General features: G+C 52.7%; 1 protein-coding gene across 1 annotated transcript in view; it reads right to left on the reverse strand.

Annotated features, from left to right (window-relative positions):
• The window catches only part of LOC145361193 (ankyrin-1-like), a 343,699-nt gene that overhangs the window by 106,520 nt on the left and 215,700 nt on the right, over nucleotides 1-21,479 (reverse strand). Inside the window, 7 exon segments of the mRNA XM_080216834.1 lie at nucleotides 2,568-2,666; nucleotides 4,506-4,706; nucleotides 7,774-7,872; nucleotides 10,587-10,685; nucleotides 12,571-12,669; nucleotides 17,001-17,186; nucleotides 18,310-18,408. Coding sequence (XP_080072960.1) covers nucleotides 2,568-2,666; nucleotides 4,506-4,706; nucleotides 7,774-7,872; nucleotides 10,587-10,685; nucleotides 12,571-12,669; nucleotides 17,001-17,186; nucleotides 18,310-18,408 — 882 coding nt within the window.

The raw sequence follows: 21,479 nt of genomic DNA on the forward strand, positions 1-21,479 counted from the left end.
AGGGAGGGGGGGTAAAGGGAGGGGGGTAAAGGGAGGGAGGGATAAAGGGAGGGGGGAGGGGGGATAATGGGAGGGGGGGATAAAGGGAGGGGGGATAAAGGGAGGGGGGATAAAGGGAGGGGGGGATAAAGGGAGGGGGAGGGGGGATAAGGGGAGGGGGGATAAAGGGAGGGGGGGAGGGGGGATAAAGGGAGGGGGGGAGGGGGATAATGGGAGGGGGGGGATAAAGGGAGGGGGGGATAAAGGGAGGGGGGGATAAAGGGAGGGGGGGATAAAGGGAGGGGGGGATAAAGGGAGAGGGGGATAAAGGGAGGGGGGGATAAAGGGAGGGGAGATAAAGGGAGGTGGGGAGAAGGGGAGGGGGGATAAAGGGAGGGGGGGATAAAGGGAGGGGAGATAAAGGGAGGTGGGGAGAAGGGGAGGGGGATAAAGGGAGGGGGGATAAGGGAGGGGGGATAAAGGGAGGGGGGGATAAAGGGAGGGGGGAGAGGGGGGATAAAGGGAGGGGGGGATAAAGGGAGGGGGGAGAAGGGGAGGGGGGATAAGGGAGGGGGGGATAAAGGGAGGGGGGGGATAAAGGGAGGGGGGGATAAAGGGAGGGGGGATAAAGGGAGGGGGGGATAAAGGGAGGGGGGGATAAAGGGAGGGGGGATAAAGGGAGGGGGGAGAAGGGGAGGGGTGAGAGGGTGAGAGGGGGAGAGAGTGAGAGAGAGAGAGAGCGGGAAAAGGGCGGGGGGAGAGAGAGAGAGAGAGATGGGTCAGGCAGGTTCTGAAGAAATGGGTCCACCTCCAAACAGTTCCATTGTATACACACCCCAATCACCCCGTCAGACACACCAGTTTCATTGCCCTGCCCACTCTGTATGCGGCTGGATAGACTCGGTTTGTTCTCACTAGAACAGTGGTGGTTTTGGGGGGGGGTGACTGACAGGAGTCTATAAGTCTATAAGATGATGAGGGGCACAGACAGAGTGCTCTTTCCCAGGGTGGAAGAGTCAAGTATTGGGGGACATGGGTTTAAGGTGCATGGGGAAAAGTTTAGAGGAGATGTGAGGGGCAGGTTTTTTTACACAGAGGGTGGTGAATGTCTGGAAGGTGCTGCCCGGGGAGGGGGTGGGAGCAGCTACGATAACGGTACTTAAGGGGCATCTAGACGGATACATGAGTAGGATGGGAATGGAAGGGTACGGGCTCGGTAAGGTTTTAGTTTAGGCAGGTATCATGATCGGCACAGGAGGGCCAAAGGGCCTGTTCCTGTGCTGTTCTGTGTACGTGGGCACTGCAGACACTGACTGCCCAACACAGGAGGGGTGACTGATTCCTTCACCCCAGCAGCTACAGCCCAGACCGGTCTGAGCAGCAGAAGGAGGGGGTTGTAAGCGTGGCGAGGAGCTGGGGAACCTGCCTCTCACTCCACACCCAGGCAGTGTGAAGGATGTGCCTCAGCTGTCTGGGACATTGAGGAATCTTATTGAATGGCGGGGCGGGCTCGAAGGGCTGGATGGCCTACTCCTGCTCCTATTTCTTATGTTCTTATGAACCTGCCACGTCCGCTCCCTCCGAACGTCACTCAGTGCCTGCTGACAGTGTCATTGGGCAGAGGGAGTTCCTCCTCCTTTCAGGGCAGTCACTCGGGGCAGCTCCACACAGAGAGGCCAGAATGGCCGGGGCCCAGCGGAGGAGGCACGGTGTCAGGCGATGGGGGTGTCTGTGGGTGATATATTCCCACCACAGGGGGAGAGGAGGAACCACGGAAATATCTGTTCACCTCGGATGGGATATTCCAGTTTCGGGCCAAGCACGGGCAGGAACATTCTACCCAATGTGTGTGAACGTCTGTGTGAGTCTGTAATTCTGTATCTGTGTGTACATCCATGTGTGTGTGCATGTACATGTGTGTGAGCATGTGTGTGTGTGTCTCCGAGGGTGTGTGTGTGCCCGAGTGTGTGCGTATGTGTCTCCGAGTGTGTGTGTGTGTCTCCGAGTGTGTGTGTGTGTCTCCGAGTGTGTGTGTGTGTGTATGTGTACACATGTGAGTATGTGTGTGTGTGTCTCCGAGTGTGTTTGTGTGTGTGTGTATGTATATGTGTGTGTGTGTGAGTGTGTTTGTGTGTGTCTCTGTGTGTGTGTGTGTATGTATATGTGTGTGTGTGTCTGAGTGTGTGTGTACGTGTGTGTCTCTGAGCGTGTGTGTGTGTGTGTCTCCGAGTGTGTGTGTGTGTCTGTCTCCGAGTGTGTGTGTGTGTGTGTGTGTCTCTGAGTGTGTGTGTGTGTCTGTCTCCGAGTGTGTGTGTGTGTGTGTGTCTCCGAGTGTGTGTGTGTGTGTGTCTATCTCCGAGTGTGTGTGTGACAGTGACAGACAGAGGGAGTGTGTGTCATTCCCTATTTTAGAGGGAGGAAGATTGCCTCTCATTCTCCGTCACCAATGATCCACGTTTTCCGGAGTCTGAAAGATCCGGACCGTGGCTTCCTGGGATTCTGTGATGACCAGTCTCCGCAGGGTGAATCCCTATCCCTGGACACCGCCAGAGAGTGGGATATGGAGATTTCTGTGCTGCTTCCCTTACCTCAGTGACAGCCTCCAGCGACGCACCATGTTTCAGTAGCAGATCCATCACTTTGATGTGGTTCTTCTTACAGGCGATGTGTAACGGTGTGAAGCCATTCTAGAAACACAGCGACAACAGGTGAGTCAGTACTGACTGAGCGTGTCAGCAAACCAGGTGGAAGAATGGTCCGTCAGAGCAACCATGGAGAAGGTAGCCGAGAGAGGGTCTAATTCCTGACCACTGGTTCAGGCAGCGATAGCGGAGACTAACAGTCACTCAGCCAAGGGTAGACTCACACTGGAGTCAGTCCATGGTGTTAGACCTCCTGGAAACTCATCAGGAATGAGCTGTTTAATATATAACTAAATAACTGGAGAAGGGGAACATGGGACTAAAATCCGACAAACTAAAGATAGTCTGAAATAACCAAGATCACTCCCCGCCATCCCACACCCCTACCCCAGCACAACGTTCCAACATGTACAGGTTAGGGGGATTGGCCATGCTGAGTTGCCCCTTAGTGTCCAAAGATGTGCAGGTTAGGGGGATTGACCATGTTAACTGCATGGAGTGATGGGGATGGGGCAGGCGAAGGGAGCCTGGGTAACATCCTCTGTCTGAGAATTGGTGCAGATTCAATGGGCCGAATGGCCTCTTCTTCAATCGCTCGGATATTATGGTCCATTCCGGGATTCCCCAAGGCCAGCACAAGCGTTGACACAAACTGTGACCACTGGGCTCCTCATTTCCATTCATCAGCCACAGAAATATATTCAGGTTGGGACAATAACATGGCCAAACATCCCAGGGTGGGTTCACATGGGGAACATCATCAACCAGGGTTATACTGGGACACAACAACTCAACAGGGGCAGATCGAAAGGGGGCGAGCGAGGGAGAAAGGGGGCGAGAGGGGGAGGAGAGAGAGGGTGAGGGGGGGAGGAGAGAGCGGGCGAGGGACAGAGGAGAGAGAGGGCGAGGGACGGAGGAGAGAGAGGGTGAAGGGGGGAGGAGAGAGAGGGCGAGGGATGGAGAGAGAGAGAGGGCGAGGGGGGAGGAGAGAGAGGACGAGGGGGGGAGGAGAGAGAGGGCGAGGGGGGGAGGAGAGAGAGGGCGAGGGGGGGAGGAGAGAGAGGGCGAGGGGAGTAGGAGAGAGAGGGCGAGGGGGGGAGGAGAGAGAGGGCGAGGGGGGGAGGAGAGAGAGGGCGAGGGGGGGAGGAGGGAGAGGGCGAGGGGGGGAGAAGGGAGAGGGCGAGGAGGGGAGGAGAGAGAGGGCGAGGAGGGGAAGAGAGAGAGGGCGATGGGGGGAGGAGAGAGAGGGCGAGGGGGGAGGAGAGAGAGGGCGAGGGGAGTAGGAGAGAGATGGTGAGGGGGGGAGGAGAGAGAGGGTGAGGGGGGGAGGAGAGAGAGGGGGAGGAGAGAGAGGGCGAGGGGGGAGGAGAGAGAGGGGCGAGGGGGAGGAGGGAGAGGGGGGGAGGAGAGAGAGGGTGAGGGGGGGAGGAGAGAGAGGGCGAGGGGGGAGGAGAGGGGGGGAGGAGAGAGAGGGTGAGGGACGGAGAGAGAGAGGGCGAGGGGGGGAGGAGAGAGAGGGCGAGGGGGGAGGAGAGAGAGGGCGAGGGGGGAGGAGAGAGAGGGCGAGGGGGGAGGAGAGAGAGGGGGGAGGAGAGAGAGGGTGAGGGACGGAGAGAGAGAGGGCGAGGGGGGGAGGAGAGAGAGGGCGAGGGGGGGAGGAGGCAAGAGAGCCAGGGCGGGGAGGGGGGGAGCGGGGGAGGTGGCGAGAGCACCGGGGGGGAACGTGGCGAGAGAAAGAGCGAGAGAGGGTGAGACACAGAAAGAGAGGGAGAGAGAGAAAGGGAGCGGGAGAGGTGGTGAAGGAGTTGTGAAGAGGGGGATTCTGGCCCCCTGACGCACAATCCCACAATCCCACACATGCACAGCAGAGAGAGATGGGAAGACTGACCAAAGCCTGGCGCTGGCCTTTGCCCCTTTGTCCAGAAGGACCCTGGCCACTTTGTGGTGTCCACAGTGCGCAGCCACGTGCAGCGGAGTGAGGTTATCAAGGGTCACATCATCGATCTCGGCCTTGTACTGGAGGAGCAGGCGGACACAGTCCAAATGGTCACCTTGTGCAGCCATGTGGATGGGAGATAGGCCGTTCTACAGAGAGAGAGCACAGAGAGGGACAGAGAGAGACAGACAGAGAGACAGAGACAGAGAGACAGAGACAGAGAGACAGAGACAGAGCAAGAGGCAAGAATGGAGTCACTCAGAATAGAAACAAGATCAACAACTCATTCTCAGTCAGCTTCAGGAGGGGTGGGGGGGGGGGGGTGCGCGAGGGTGGGAGGACAGGCGCCAATTCTCAGTGCTGGGAGCGGATTCTCAGTCCCGGGTGCGGATTCTCAGTCCCGGGAGCGGATTCTCAGTCCTGGGAGCGGATTCTCAGTCCTGGGAGCGGGTGCGGATTCTCAGTCCCGGGAGCGGATTCTCAGTCCAGGGAGCGGATTCTCAGTCCCGGGAGCGGATTCTCAGTCCCGGGAGCGGATTCTCAGTCCCGGGAGCGGATTCTCAGTCCAGGGAGCGGATTCTCAGTCCCGGGAGCGGATTCTCAGTCCCGGGAGCGGATTCTCAGTCCCGGGAGCGGATTCTCAGTCCCGGGAGCGGATTCTCAGTCCTGGGAGCGGATTCTCAGTCCAGGGAGCGGATTCTCAGTCCCGGGAGCGGATTCTCAGTCCAGGGAGCGGATTCTCAGTCCAGGGAGCGGATTCTCAGTCCCATGAGCAGATTCTCAGTCCCGGGAGCGGATTCTCAGTCCCGGGAGCAGATTCTCAGTCCAGGGTGCGGATTCTCAGTCCAGGGTGCGGATTCTCAGTCCCGGGAGCGGGTGCGGATTCTCAGTCCCGGAGCGGATTCTCAGTCCCGGGAGCGGATTCTCAGTCCCGGGAGCGGGTGTGGATTCTCAGTCCCGGGAGCGGGTTCTCAGTCCCGGGAGCGGATTCTCAGTCCCGGGAGCGGGTGTGGATTCTCAGTCCCAGGAGCGGATTCTCAGTCCCAGGAGCGGATTCTCAGTCCAGGGAGCGGATTCTCAGTCCCGGGAGCGGATTCTCAGTCCTGGGAGCGGGTGCGGATTCTCAGTCCCGGGAGCGGATTCTCAGTCCTGGGAGAGGGTGCGGATTCTCAGTCCTGGGAGCGGATTCTCAGTCCAGGGAGCGGATTCTCAGTCCAGGGAGCGGATTCTCAGTCCAGGGAGCGGATTCTCAGTCCAGGGAGCGGATTCTCAGTCCCGGGAGCGGATTCTCAGTCCCGGGAGCGGATTCTCAGTCCCGGGAGCGGATTCTCAGTCCAGGGAGCGGATTCTCAGTCCCGGGAGCGGATTCTCAGTCCAGGGTGCGGATTCTCAGTCCCGGGAGCGGATTCTCAGTCCTGGGAGCAGATTCTCAGTCCCGGGAGCGGATTCTCAGTCCAGGGTGCGGATTCTCAGTCCCGGGAGCGGATTCTCAGTCCTGGGAGCAGATTCTCAGTCCTGGGAGCGGATTCTCAGTCCCGGGTGCGGATTCTCAGTCCTGGGAGAGGGTGCGGATTCTCAGTCCCGGGAGCGGATTCTCAGTCCCGGGAGCGGATTCTCAGTCCCGGGAGCGGATTCTCAGTCCCGGGAGCAGATTCTCAGTCCAGGGTGCGGATTCTCAGTCCCGGGAGCGGGTGCGGATTCTCAGTCCAGGGTGCGGATTCTCAGTCCTGGGAGCGGGTGTGGATTCTCAGTCCTGGGAGAGGGTGCGGATTCTCAGTCCCGGGAGCGGATTCTCAGTCCAGGGAGCGGATTCTCAGTCCCGGGAGCGGATTCTCAGTCCAGGGAGCGGATTCTCAGTCCAGGGAGCGGGTGCGGATGCGGATTCTCAGTCCCGGGAGCGGATTCTCAGTCCCGGGAGCGGATTCTCAGTCCCGGGAGCGGATTCTCAGTCCCGGGAGCGGATTCTCAGTCCTGGGAGCGGATTCTCAGTCCTGGGAGCGGATTCTCAGTCCTGGGAGCGGGTGCGGATTCTCAGTCCCGGGAGCGGATTCTCAGTCCAGGGTGCGGATTCTCAGTCCCGGGAGCGGATTCTCAGTCCCGGGAGCGGATTCTCAGTCCCGGGTGCGGATTCTCAGTCCCGGGAGCGGATTCTCAGTCCCGGGAGCGGATTCTCAGTCCCGGGAGCGGATTCTCAGTCCAGGGAGCGGATTCTCAGTCCAGGGAGCGGATTCTCAGTCCCGGGAGCGGATTCTCAGTCCAGGGAGCGGATTCTCAGTCCAGGGAGCGGATTCTCAGTCCTGGGAGCGGATTCTCAGTCCTGGGAGCGGATTCTCAGTCCCGGGAGCGGATTCTCAGTCCAGGGAGAGGGTGCGGATTCTCAGTCCAGGGAGCGGATTCTCAGTCCCGGGAGCGGATTCTCAGTCCAGGGAGCGGGTGCGGATTCTCAGTCCCGGGAGCGGATTCTCAGTCCCGGGAGCGGATTCTCAGTCCCGGGAGCGGATTCTCAGTCCAGGGAGCGGATTCTCAGTCCAGGGAGCGGATTCTCAGTCCTGGGAGAGGGTGCGGATTCTCAGTCCTGGGAGAGGGTGCGGATTCTCAGTCCTGGGAGAGGGTGCGGATTCTCAGTCCAGGGAGCGGATTCTCAGTCCCGGGAGCGGATTCTCAGTCCAGGGAGCGGATTCTCAGTCCCGGGAGCGGATTCTCAGTCCCGGGAGCGGATTCTCAGTCCAGGGAGCGGATTCTCAGTCCCGGGAGCGGATTCTCAGTCCAGGGAGCGATTCTCAGTCCCGGGTGCGGATTCTCAGTCCCGGGAGCGGATTCTCAGTCCCGGGAGCGGATTCTCAGTCCCGGGAGCGGATTCTCAGTCCCGGGAGCGGATTCTCAGTCCCGGGAGCGGATTCTCAGTCCTGGGCGCAGATTCTCAGTCCTGGGAGCGGGTGCGGATTCTCAGTCCTGGGAGAGGGTGCGGATTCTCAGTCCCGGGAGCGGATTCTCAGTCCAGGGAGCGGATTCTCAGTCCCAGGAGCGGATTCTCAGGTGTGGAATGATAAGTGGATGTGTGTTTAGTAACGGTCGCTTTGCCACCCCTGGTTTGGGCACTGTAACTGGCTGTGTGTGTGGGTACAGGGAGTAGGGTGTGGGTGAACCGTGCCAGTCCTGTGGGACAGTGTTGACGTTGCCATGTTTATCACGTTCTCACACCTACCTTCCACCTACCTTGGTTTTTGCCATGATCGGTGCGTGGCGGTCCAGCAGGATCTCAGCGATGCGGACGTGACCATTGCGGGCAGCACAGTGAAGAGGGGTCAGTTCATCCTGAAGGGGGGAAACACACACACAATTCCCAATTACAGCCGCAACGCCTGCAGAGTGACCTTTCACCTCACCCCATCCCCTTCTGATTAGCAGACCCTCAGGGGAGGCTCTGTAACAACAAGCCAACTCACCTTCTTCATCCACTCACCAGAGGAAGGTCTACTGACACTGAGACCCTCCACAGAGCAGGAACAGAGAAGATAGGAGCAAGGAGGAGGCCATTCAGCCCTTCGAGCCTGCTCCACCATTCATCCCCATCATGGCTGATCATCCAACTCAATAGCCTAATCCTGCTTTCTCCCCATAACCTTTAATCCCATTCACCCCAAGTGCTATATCCAGCTGCCTCTTGAATACATTCAATTGCATCATGCTTAGGGAACCTTGTCTTCCAGAGCTGGAAGGTGCCTCCTTATTCTTCCCTGAGATCATACAATCTCTACAGTGCAGAAGGAGGCCATTCAGCCCATCAGGTCTGCACCGACCACACTCCCACCCAGACCCTATCCCCATAACCCCATGCATTTACCCTAGCTAGTCACCCTGACTCCATTGGACAATTTAGCATGGCCTAATCCACCTAACCCGCACGTCTTTGGACTGTGGCAGGAAGCCGGAGTACCCGGAGGAAACCCACGCAGACACGAGGAGAACGTGCAAACTCCACACAGACAGTGATCCAAGCCAAGAATTGAACCTGTGTCCCTAGCGCTGTGAGACTGCAGTGCTAAAGGTAGGGGAGTCTAAAACTGGAGGGCAGAGGTTTAAGGTGAGGGGAGAGATACAAAAGGATCCCGAGAGGCATTTTTTTCACACAAAGGGTGGTGAGTGTCTGGAACGAGCTGCCAGAGGTAGTAGTAGAGGCGGGTATAATTTTGTCTTTTAAAAAGCATTCAGTCAGTTACATGGATAAGATGGATATAGAGGGCCAAATGCGGACAATTGGGACTAGCTTAGTGTTTAAAAAAAGGGACGGAATGGACAAGTTGGGCCAAAGGGCCTGTTTCCACGCTGTAAACCTCTATGGTTCTACGACCAGACTTAGCTTGGCCGGGACTCGCCTCAATGGTCAGCCTTGGACACGGTCGGAGCTCGCACAGCATACATGCTCAACCTTTCTGACCATCATGGCAACCAGGGTCCAAGGACAGCAATCAGTTCAAATTATTCTCACCCATGGCAGTTCCGAGACCAGAATCAAACTGCCTGGCTTGAATATGAAACAGAAGCTTGGCAGTTAACTGTTCCCTAGTGCGTTTCCTTGGCAAGGCTTCTACCAATCAGAGCCCATCTGTCAATCAGCGCACTCATTTCTGAGAGTATAAAATTGGTGTCCCCTTTCCAATTTGTATGTTTGCATCTCTTTACCCTGTTGAGTGGAAGATGAAAAGCTTCGACAGCACATATAATTTTTTCAGCAACTCTATTAATTATTCTTCTGGATTAATATTCCTTGAATTGTAGTTTAGTGGAGCATGTGGCATGTGACTTACTGCTCGCCTTTAGCTCTTTCTTAGTGGATAGAGAATCCCCTCTCTTGAAAGCAACTGAAGTCTTTAAATTAGCCACACACTACACACACACACACGCACATCCAGCTCAGACAAATAACCCAGCCTGTGACAGACAGAGGAAGGAACTGTAACACGGGCAACATTTCAGTTCATCTCTCAACTGAAATATTTACAAAGTTAGGGATTCGATTCTTCTTTTCATTTTTAAAGGTTATTTCTTAAAAATAATTAATCATGGACAAATTAATCCTTGCAGTGTAGAAGGAGGCCATTTGCCCATTGACAACGATCCCAGCCAGACCCCATCCCCCAAACTCCAGGTAACTTATCCCACTAATCCCCCTGACACCAGGAGAAATTTACAATAATTGATCTCTCTAACCTGCACAACTCTGGACACTAGGGGACAATTTAGCATGGCCAATCCACCTAATGCACACCTTTGGACACTAAGGGGCAATTTAGCATGGCCAATCCCCCTAACCTACACATCTTTGGACACTAAGGGGCAATTTAGCATGGCCAATCCCCCTAACCTACACATCTTTGGACACTAAGGGACAATTTAGCATGGCCAATCCACCTAACCTGCACATCTTTGGACATTAAGGGACAATTTAGCATGGCCAATCCCCCTAATCTACACATCTTTGGACACTAAGGGGCAATTTAGCATGGCCAATCCCCCTAACCTACACATCTTTGGACACTAAGGGGCAATTTAGCATGGCCAATCCCCCTAACCTACACATCTTTGGACACTAAGGGACAATTTAGCATGGCCAATCCACCTAACCTGCACATCTTTGGACACTAAGGGGCAATTTAGCATGGCCAATCCACCTAATCTACACATCTTTGGACACTAAGGGGCAATTTAGCATGGCCAATCCACCTAACCTGCACATCTTTAGACTGTGGGAGGAAACAGGAGGACCCAAATGAAAATCATGCAGACACGGGGAGAACGTGCAAACTCCGCACAGACTCAAAGCTGGGATTCGAACCTGGGTCCTTGGTGCTGTGAGGCAGCAGTGCTCACCTCCATGGGGTCTCATTCTCATAAGTCCCCTGTTTCAGAGGTTGAAAGAGTTGCTCTTTCCTCCAATAAAGCAGGCCGGAGAATCTGTCGCCTGCAGTTGGGGAGCAGATATGACCTCCCGCCATCGGGACCAAGCTCACCAAGAGTCGTTCACTCACCTTTGTTCGTGCGTCAATCTGGGCTTCCCGGTCCAACAAGAATCGAACCATGTTGGTGTTTCCCCTCCTGGAGGCGATGTGCAAGGCTGTGATTCCATTCTGAAGGTGATAGGGAGCAAAGGAGAATCAAACTCAACAAAATGCTCTTTCAACCTATCAATCTCTCGCTGTCCCTCATCACTCAATGAAGAATGGAAGTGGTAATGAAATCAGAAATTATCAATCCACCCGAACCCACACATCTTTGGACACTAAGGGGTAATTTAGCATGGGCAATCCACCTAACCTGCACATCTTTGGACACTAAGGGGCAATTTAGCATGGCCAATCCACCTAACCTGCACATCTTTGGACACTAAAAGGCAATTTAGCATGGCCAATCCACCTAACCCACACATCTTTGGACACTAAGAGGCAATTTAGCATGGCCAATCCACCTAACCTGCACATCTTTGGACACTAAAAGGCAGTTTAGCACGGCCAATCCAGAAACACAATCCACAAGTTCTGCAGAGAGACAGAGTTAGCCTTTTGAGAATGAAATAAATCTCCACAACTGGGTTACAAAAACTAGTGCTGGGTTGGACTCGGAAAGTTAACTGCAGGCTCTGGTCAGACCCCATTTGGAGAATTGTGAGCAGTTTTGGGCCCCGTACCTAAGGAAGGATGTGCCGGCCTTGGAAAGGGTCCAGAGGAGATTCACAAGAATGATCCCTGGAATGAAGAGCTTGTTGTATAAGGAATGGTTGAGGACTCTGGGTCTGTACTCGTTGGAGTTTAGAAGGATGAGGGGGGATCTTATTGAAACTTACAGGACACTGTGAGGCCTGCATAGAGTGGACATGGAGAGGATGTTTCCACTAGTAGGAAAAACTAGACCCAGAGGGCACAACCTCAGGGTAAAGGGACGATCCTTTAAAACAGAGATGAGGAGGAATTTCTTCAGCCAGAGAGTGGGGAATCTGTGGAACTCTTTGCTGCAGAAGGCTGTGGAGGCCAGGATATTGAGTGTCTATAAGACAGAGATAGATCGGTTCTTGGTTAATAAGGGGATCAGGGGAAAAGGCAGGAGAATGGGGATGAGAAAAATATCAGCCACGGCGGAGCAGACTCGATGGGCCGAGTGGCCTAATTCTGTCCCTATCTCTTTGGTCTAAGTCTTGTCTCTCTCTCTGTCTCTCAACACAGATGCAGCCAGGCTCAATATTTTTCCAGCTCTTTATCGTTTTATTTCAGATCTCCAGCATCCGCAGGGGGTTTTAATCCTTTTATTAAAGGCTACATCAAGTCTAATTGAACCTCAGATCAAAGCAAATCACTACGGATACTGGAATCTCAAACAAAAACAGGAAACGTTGGAACATCTCAGCAGGTCTGACAGCATCTGTCAGGAGGGTATAGGGCCCACGTTTCCAGTCTGGATGACCCTTCGTCAGGGATCCTCAATCCCCCCCCCACCCCCCACCACTCCTACATCAACCCTCACTCTTCAATCCCCCCCCCACACCTCCATTGCCCCCTCACTCCTCAATCCCCCCTCATTCCTATATCACCCCTCACTCTTCAATCCCCCTCAATCACCATCTCACCCCTCAATCCCCCCTCATGCCTCCATCGCCCCCTCAATCTCAGTCACTGAGCTCCCCCACTGCCCCCAACCCCGTGCAATGGCTCTCCTCATTCCGCTGGTCAGGAAGTGTTGAGTGAGGGTCCGGGTAGTTGGGAAGACCAGGGAGAGGGGGGGACAGGCTGTAGCTCCATCAGGATATTATCCCACAGGCGCAGCCGTCTGACCCTCCACCGACACTCCCAGAGGGGACAGAGCGGCCACCATGCTGTGAAGGGCTGTGTAACGCAGGATCGGTTCCCCCTGCCGCGCAGTCCCTGGACTCACGGGTGACACACCAAGTCATGGCAGTGATGGAGATCCAGCACTCCATCCCTCTCTGTGTGCCGGCGGCAAGCACATGACATTTGCACCTACCTTGGGGGTGAAGTTGACATTGGCCCCTCGGGTCAGCAACATGTGGGCCACATTGAGGTTCTCGTAGTGAGCTGCGATGTGCAGGGGGGTGAATCCAGTCTGTAAGTGAGAGGGAGAGAGAGAGAGAGAGACGCTCCAGTTAGCCCGAGCATTACCGCACAGCTCCCTGTTCCATTAGACGTAATGGCCCCATTAACCTCACCCAGCTGTCCAAGAATACACTTACCATTGCTGTGCAGAGTGGAAAGCTGGAGTACATCCAGAGGAAGCCAAACCACACAGGAACTAGAGGAATTTTCCTCTTTGTAGCATAATCAATCCCTTCCACCCTCTGCAGGGATAGACTGCCCAATATCAACAGCACAAACCAGCACCCCCCTCTGCACTGTTGGCACGGTGGGTTAGCACTGCTGCCTCACAGCACCAGTGACTGGGGTTCGATTCCCAGATTGGGTCACTGACCGTGTGGAGTCTGCACATGAGTCGCAAAAACCCAGCCTGCAGGTGCAGCAGGTGGTCAGGAAGGCGAATGGGATGCTGGCCTTCATAGCGAGGGGGATTGAATATAAAAGTAGGGAGGTCTTGCTGCAGCTGTATAGGGCATTGGTGAGGCCGCAGCTGGAGTACTGTGTGCAGTTTTGGGCGCCGCACCTGCGCAAAGATATTTTGGCCTTGGAGGGAGTGCAGAGGAGGTTTACTAGGCTGATACCGGAGTTGAGGGGATTGAGCTATGAGGAGAGGCTGAATAAACTAGGCTTGTACTCGTTAGAGTTTAGCAGAATGAGGGGAGATCTCATTGAGACGTATAAGATGATGAATGGGATGGATAGGATAGACGTGGAGAGACTCTTCCCGCTCAAAAAAGACAGTAGGACTAGGGGGCACAGCCTCAAGATAAAGGGGGGCGGTTTAGAACGGAGTTGAGGAGGAACTTCTTCACTCAAAGGGTGGTGAATCTCTGGAATTCTCTGCCCGTTGAAGTGGTGGAGGCTGCCTCGCTAAATATTTTTAAGACGCGGGTTGATGGGTTTTTGATAAGAGAGGGGATTAAGGGTTATGGGGAGAGGGCGGGAATGTGGAACTGAGACACGACAGATCAGCCATGATCTTATTGAATGGCGGGGCAGGCTCGAAGGGCTAGATGGCCTACTCCTGCTCCTATTTCTTATGTTCTTATGTTCTTATGTCTGCGTGGGTTTCCTCCGGGTGCCCTGGTTTCCTCCCACAGTCTGAAAAACGTGCTGGTTCGCTGCTAAATTCTCCCTCAGTGTAACCCGGACAGGTGCCGGAATGTGGTGACCGGGGGATTTTCACAGTAACTTCATTGCGGTGTTAATGTAAGCCTACTTGTGACACTAATGAACAAACTTTAAAAAACTTCAAACAATCACATCTGGTGGTCACCATCACCTGTCAATCAATCAAAAAACCATCACTTCCGCCTGATCACACTGCTTCCGAACCTTCTTAAAGTTTTAACTTAATTTATTAGTGTCACGTATAAGGCTTACATTAACACTGCAATGAAGTTGCTGTGAAAATCCTCTAGTCACCACACTCTGGCACCTGTTCGGGTTACTCAGAGAGAATTTAGCACCTAACCAGCACGTCTTTCAGGCTGTGGGAGGAAACCAGAGCACCCGGAGGAAACCCACGCAGACACGGGGAGAATGTGCAGGCTCCATACAGACAGTGACCCAAGCCAGGAATCGAACCCAGGTCCCTGACGCTATTTCTCACAGTCACAAGTTCGCCCAAAAATCACAAAACAAAAGTTGTGACCACAACCTCAGCAACAGACGGAGACCCTTGGACATTGTACAGCAACCCAGGGCACCTCGGAGGAGTGTTAACCATCCTCCAAACTTGCTTGGTCAAAGAGATGGCTCCTTGAGCACTATCTCGGAGGAGAGAGAGGTATTTGGGGTAGGGAGCAAGGAGGGGAGCTGGGATGGAGGGGTCGGAAGGGGAGGTGGGGGGGGGAGGGGGCTGAGGTTGGAGGGGTAAGGATGAGCTGGTGCTGCAATGGGTATGTGTCAAATTCAGGTGGGAGTTTTAAAGTAAATGGCAGAACTATCAGGAGCATCGAGACACACACAGAGATCTGGGAGTACAGGTCCACAGATCCTTAAAAACAGCAGCGCAGGTGGAAAAGGTGGTGAAGAAAGCATGGGGCATGCTTGTCTTCATCGGGCGGGGCATCGAGTATAACAGCTGGCAAATTATGTTCGAGTTATATTTGGAATACTGTGTCCAATTCTGGTCACCACACTACCAGAAGGATGTGGAGGCTTTGGAGAGAGTACAGAAAAGGGTGATCAGGATGTTGCCTGTATTGGGTATGAGGAGAGATTGAATAAACTGGGATTGTTCTCCCTGGAAAGACAGAGGCTGAGGGGGCGACCCGATAGACGTTTATAAAATTATGGGGGGTGTAGATAGGGTGAAGCTTTTTCCCAGGGCAGAAATGACAATTACAGGGGGGGCACGAGTTCAAGATAAGGGGCGAAAGGTTCAGTGGAGATGTGCGGGAGAAGTTTTTTACACAGAGGGTGGTGGGGGCCTGGAATGCACTGCCAAGTGAGGTGGTCGAGACAGATACACATTGAAGACATAACGGGATGGACAAATGAATAGGTGGGGAATAGAGGGATACAAGTGGATTGTCTGGATGGGACAGGCACAGGCTTGGTGGGCTGAAGGGCCTGTTCCTGTGCCGCACTGTTGTTTGATGGTGACATTGGTGGAAAGCTCAGATGCTGGGTGGTGAGGGGATAGCTGGAAGATTTGGAGAGGGTTGAGTAGAGGTTTGTCAGAATGGTGCCAGGGCTGAGGGAGTAGTTACATGGGAACGTTTGGAAAAGCTGGGATCGTTCTCTGCAGGGTAAGGGAAGGCTGGCAGGCGATTTGATCGAGATGTTTAAACTGAAGAGATGGGTTTGAGGGAATGGCGAGAGATTGAGAATGGTTAGGGTTTGGAACGTACTGCCTGATTGGGAGACAGATTCAATACTAACCTCCAAAAGGGATTTGAGGGGGAAAGACATTGCAGGAATTTTGGGAAAAGGGTTAAGGAGGGGAGTTGCTCTTGAAACAAACCAGGGCAGCACTGATGGGTCGAATGGCCTCATTCTGTGATTTTTCCTGGATTTTGTAGGGCTGGGGAAGGTTACGGAGATTGGAGCTGGAATCTGCCAGGCTGCTCCGGTCTGGTCCGACAATGCAATCTTGCCGTGGGTTTGCCAGCGGAATGGAGGTGGAGTCATTGGGAATTCCCGTTGGCAGCGATGGCACTGGAACATTCCACGATGGCCAGTGGGGGAACCATACTGTGGAGAGACTGGAGAATCCCCTCCTTTCCTCCCAAACACGCCGTGGGGAGACTGGAGAATCCCCCCTCCCTCCAAACATACCCTGGGGAGACTGGAAAATCCCCCTTCCCCCACAAACACACTGTGGGTAGACTGCAGAATCCCCCTACTCCCTCAAAGACGCTGCAGGGAGACTGGAGAATCCCTCTCCCTCCAAACACACTGCAAGGAGAATGGAAAATTCCCCCGTTCCCTCCCAAACATGCCACGGGAGACTGGAGAATCTCCCTCCCCACCTCCAGACACACTGCGGGGAGACTGGAGAATCCCCTTCCTCCACAAACACACTGCGGGTGGATTGGAGAATACCCCCTCCTGCTTCCAAACACACTGCGGGGAGACTGGAGAATCCCCCTTCCTCCACAAACACACTGCGGGCAGATTGGAGAATAACCCCCCCTGCTTCCAAACACACTGCGGGGAGACTGGAGAATCCCCCTTCCTCCACAAACACACTGCGGGCAGATTGGAGAATAACCCCCCCTGCTTCCAAACACACTGCGGGGAGACTGGAGAATCCCCCTTCCTCCACAAACACACTGCGGGCAGATTGGAGAATAACCCCCCCTGCTTCCAAACACACTGTGGGGAGACTGGAGAATCCCCCTTCCTCCACAAACACACTGCGGGCAGATTGGAGAATAACCCCCCCTGCTTCCAAACACACTGCGGGGAGACTGGAGAATCCCACGCCCTCCCAAACACAGGGAGACTGGAGAATCCACCCCTTCCCCTCCAAACACACCGCGGGGAGGCTGGAAAATCCCTCCCACCCCCAGGGGAAGGGATTTGGAAGCGAAGGGATTTGAGAATTTTCTCAGCCCAAGCATCGAATTGATCCAGAAATGTTAATTTAGAACAATCCTATTTATCCCCTTCAGTCTGGAGCTTGGGAAGGTGGCAGTGATTTGGTAGCAGGCTCTGTAACCCAAGCTGGTGCATTTGCCCATCTCAGGGTCGTAGTGTAAAGGCTGGGACCTTTACCACAGTTCAACCATCCTCCGGGAAACTACCTCCCAGCGCCCAAGAGCCTCCCTCAGCCAGTGCGGCGAACTTTACCTTTGACAGGACATCAGGGTTGGGGTCGTTCTGGAGGAGTACCGCTGCAGTCCGCGTGTCGTCGTTCCGAGCCGCGATGTGCAGTGCTGGGAGACACACCTTCCCTCTCGTCCCATAACTGATGAGAACGGCCACCACGTTCTCATGCCCCTGCTGCAGTGCCACAGCCAATGGTGTGAATCCATCCTGGGACAAAAATAAACACAAAACAAACCATTCACTCAACGTGAACAAGGTCGGGTTTCTACAAGGCGGCATTCATGGGGATTTCAACAACATTTCCAGTGTCAAATATACAATCATTTATTATTGTCACAGCTCCTGGGATACAATGAAAAGTTTCTTGTGTGCGATACAGACAAAGCATACCGTTCACAGAGAAGGAAATGAGAGAATGCAGTGTTACCATCCTAGCAAGGGTGTAGAGAAAGATCAACTTAATATTTAATTTGATTTATTATTGTCACATGTATTGGGATACAGTGAAAAGTATTGTTTGATTTATTATTGTCGCGTGTACTGGGATACAGTGAAAAGGATTGTTTGATTTATTATTGTCGCGTGTACTGGGATACAATGAGAAGTATTGTCTCTTGTGCGTTATACAGACAAAGTATACCGATTATAGAGTACATGGGAGGAGGAGAGCACAGAGTGCAGAATGTAGTGTAAATCAAACAATACTTTTCACTGTACCCCAGTACATGTGACAATAATAAATCAAACAATACTTTTCACCGTATCCCAGTACACATGACAATAATAAATCAAACAATACTTTTCACTGTATCCCAATACATGTGACAATAATAAATCAAACAATACTTTTCACTGTATCCCAGTACACGTGACAATAATAAATCAAACAATACTTTTCACCGTATCCCAGTACACATGACAATAATAAATCAAACAATACTTTTCACTGTATCCCAATACATGTGACAATAATAAATCAAACAATACTTTTCACTGTATCCCAGTACATGTGACAATAATAAATCAAACAATACTTTTCATTGTATCCCAGTACATGTGACAATAATAAATCAAACAATACTTTTCATTGTATCCCAGTACATGTGACAATAATAAATCAAACAATACTTTTCATTGTATGTTAATACATGTGACAATAATAAATTTATTCCTCTGTTCAGTGAAATATTCTCTCAGTATCCCCTCTCAGAGCGGGTCCTTCAAGCCTCACTCAGGATGATATGGTGAGTGAGCAGGGGGCACTGTGGGTTCACCCTGGTACAGGGACATGCCCAGAGACAGGGGGCACCCCACTTCCTGACAAACCTACCTCGGTGGCAACGTTCTGATTGGCACCATTTTCAAGCAGGAACTTCACAACTTCCAGGTGGTTCTCCTGTGCTGCCATGTAGAGTGGTGTGAATCCTTTCTGTGTGGGACACAAACAGTACAGGAGCAGTCAGACCTCACTGAACCTCGAGTGTGTTCAACAATCACAGCAATAATGAAAGCAAATCACTGCAGATACTGCAATCTGAAACCACAAGAGAGAATGCTGGAAAATCACAACCCCTTCCCGCCAACACTTTCCTTACCTTCGCTTCACCTTTACCCCTTTTTCTCAATTTTACCTCTCTCCCACCCATCTCCCCTCTCCCCACATTTCCATCTGTCAGAGTTGACCCTCTGATTTCAGCTTCTCTGCCATTTGGCTGTTCGCACCTTTCATTCTCTCCATGGGCTGCCATTAGCAGCCTTTCACTTCGTTTTTGTGGCAATGACTCATCTTTCATGTGGCACAGTGGGTTAGCACTGTTGCCTCACAGTGCCAGGGACCCAGGTTCGATTCCCGGTTTGGGTCGCTGTCTGTGCGGAGTCTGCACGTTCTCCCCGTATCTGCGTGGGTTTCCTCCGCATACTCCAGTTTCCTCCCACAGTCCAAAGATGTGTGTGTTAGGTGGATTGGCCGTGTTAAATTGCTCCTTAGTTTCCAAAGACAGGTAGGTTAGGTGGATTGGCCATGCTAAATTGCCCTTAATGTCAGGGGATTAGCAGTGTAAATACGTTGGGTTTTGGGGATAGGGCCTGAATGGGATTGTTGTGGGTACAGACTCAATGGGCTGAATGGCCTCCTTCTATCCCATTGGGATTCTCTGATTGATTCCCTCCCCTGCAGTATAAATATCTCCCACTTTCTATGCTTTTATCTTTGATGAAGAGTCATCAGGACTCGAAACGTCAGCTCTTTTCTCTCCTTCCAGGTGCTGCCAGAGCTGCTGAGATTTTCCAGTGTTTTCTCCATTGGTGAATATTGGGAATGTCTGACACAGCTCCTCTTTTCACCAGTGGAATTCCATTTCAACGGGGTGTACATGGTGCCCATTTCACCCGACATGGCAATGAATGGACGTAGTGAAGGATTTGTTTTTCCATTCTGTGTGCAGGCTGCATTTATCAAACACAAACTCCGGATGGTTAGTTTTTAACCTGTACAGGAAGGAAAACTACTGCAGTGTCTGCCAAGCAAACCGATGGACCAATCCAACGCAAGGGGCCACGGTGGCACAGTGGGTTAGCACTGCTGCCTCACAGCGCCAGGGACCCGGGTTCGATTCCCAGCTCGGGTCACTGTCTGTGTGGAGTCTGCACGCTCTCTGCGTGTTTGCATGGGTTTCCTCCGGGTGCTCCGGTTTCCTCCCATACTCCAAAGGTGTGTAGGTTAGTGTGTGTGTGAGTATTTGTGCCTGTGTGTGTGTGTCTGTCTCTGTGTGTGTTTGTGTGTGTGTGTGAGTGTTTGTGTGTGTGAGTGTTTGTGCCTGTGTGTGTGTCTGTCTCTGTGTGTGTGTGTGTGTGTTTGTGCCTGTGTGTGTGTCTGTCTCTGTGTGTGTTTGTGTGTGTGTGTGTGTTTGTGCCTGTGTGTGTGTGAGTGTTTGTGCCTGTGTGTATGTTTGTGTTTGCGCCTGTGTGTTTGTGTGTGTGTCCATGTACATGTGTCTATTTGTCTGTATGTGTATGTTTCGATGTCCCTGCGAGTGTGTCTATGTGCCTGTGTGTGTCGATGTTTGAGTCCATCCGATTATGAGTGAGTGAGTGTGTGTGTGTCTGCGTGTGTGATGTTCTGCTTGGCTCTGTAGTGGCTGTGGTCCCAGACAGGCACTGGGCTGTGCTGAAGATCGGAACGTGCAGGTTCCGTCACTGTGCCAGACCACCTCACTGGCTAACAGCCTGCTTCTGACAGAGGGTGAGGGAGGAGAGCCGTTCTGTTTCCGAGTGAGGGCAGCCCGGTTTTGTTTGCAGACGGGAGATGTCGGCCGGGAGGCAGGGATTCCTGCCGGCACTGCAGTCATAAAGCAGGGGCTTTCAGGAAGAAAAACACCTCAGGAACGCATTGAAACTGCGGGAAAAAATCTGTCAGCAATGTCACGGAGAGGCACCTCCAATACACACACAGAGCACAGGATTATACACACAGACACAGCACAGGATTACACACACACACACACAGCACAGGATTATACACACACACACACACACACAGCACAGGATTATACACACACACACACACACAGCACAGGATTATACACACACACACACACACACACACACAGCACAGGATTATACACACACACACACACAGCACAGGATTATACACACACACACACACACAGCACAGGATTATATACACACACACACACACACACACACACAGCACAGGATTATACACACACACACACACACAGCACAGGATTATATACACACACACACACAGCACAGGATTATATACACACACACACACACACACACACACACAGCACAGGATTATATACATACACACACACAGCACAGGATTATATACACACACACACACACACACACACACACACACACAGCACAGGATTATACACACACACACACACACACACAGCACAGGATTATACACACACACACACACACAGCACAGGATTATATACACACACACACACACACACACACACACAGCACAGGATTATATACATACACACACACACACAGCACAGGATTATACACACACACAGCACAGGATTATATACACACACACACACACACAGCACAGGATTATACACACACACACACACACAGCACAGGATTATACACACACACACACACACACACACACAGCACAGGATTATATACACACACACACACACACACACACACAGCACAGGATTATACACACACACACACACACAGCACAGGATTATATACACACACACACACACACACAGAGCACACAGTTCTGGAACAATAAGACATATCTCAGCACATGGCGTTTCAGGGTTGCTGACACCACAAATCTCACAATCAGCCTGAGCTGATGCTGAAGAAGATTTGTGTTTCTCTCTGTGTCACATCAGGTGTATTTAAATAAGCTGCACGTCACAGTGCACGTTGTCTAAACCCTTCACCTCCCCCATTTCTCCCTCACACACAGAGAGAAATGGAACACAGGGCAGTAGCTGA

The sequence above is a fragment of the Carcharhinus amblyrhynchos genome, chromosome 34 (assembly GCF_965287045.1).
Source record: "Carcharhinus amblyrhynchos chromosome 34, sCarAmb.v2.hapA, whole genome shotgun sequence".
NCBI classification, from domain to species: domain Eukaryota; kingdom Metazoa; phylum Chordata; class Chondrichthyes; order Carcharhiniformes; family Carcharhinidae; genus Carcharhinus; species Carcharhinus amblyrhynchos.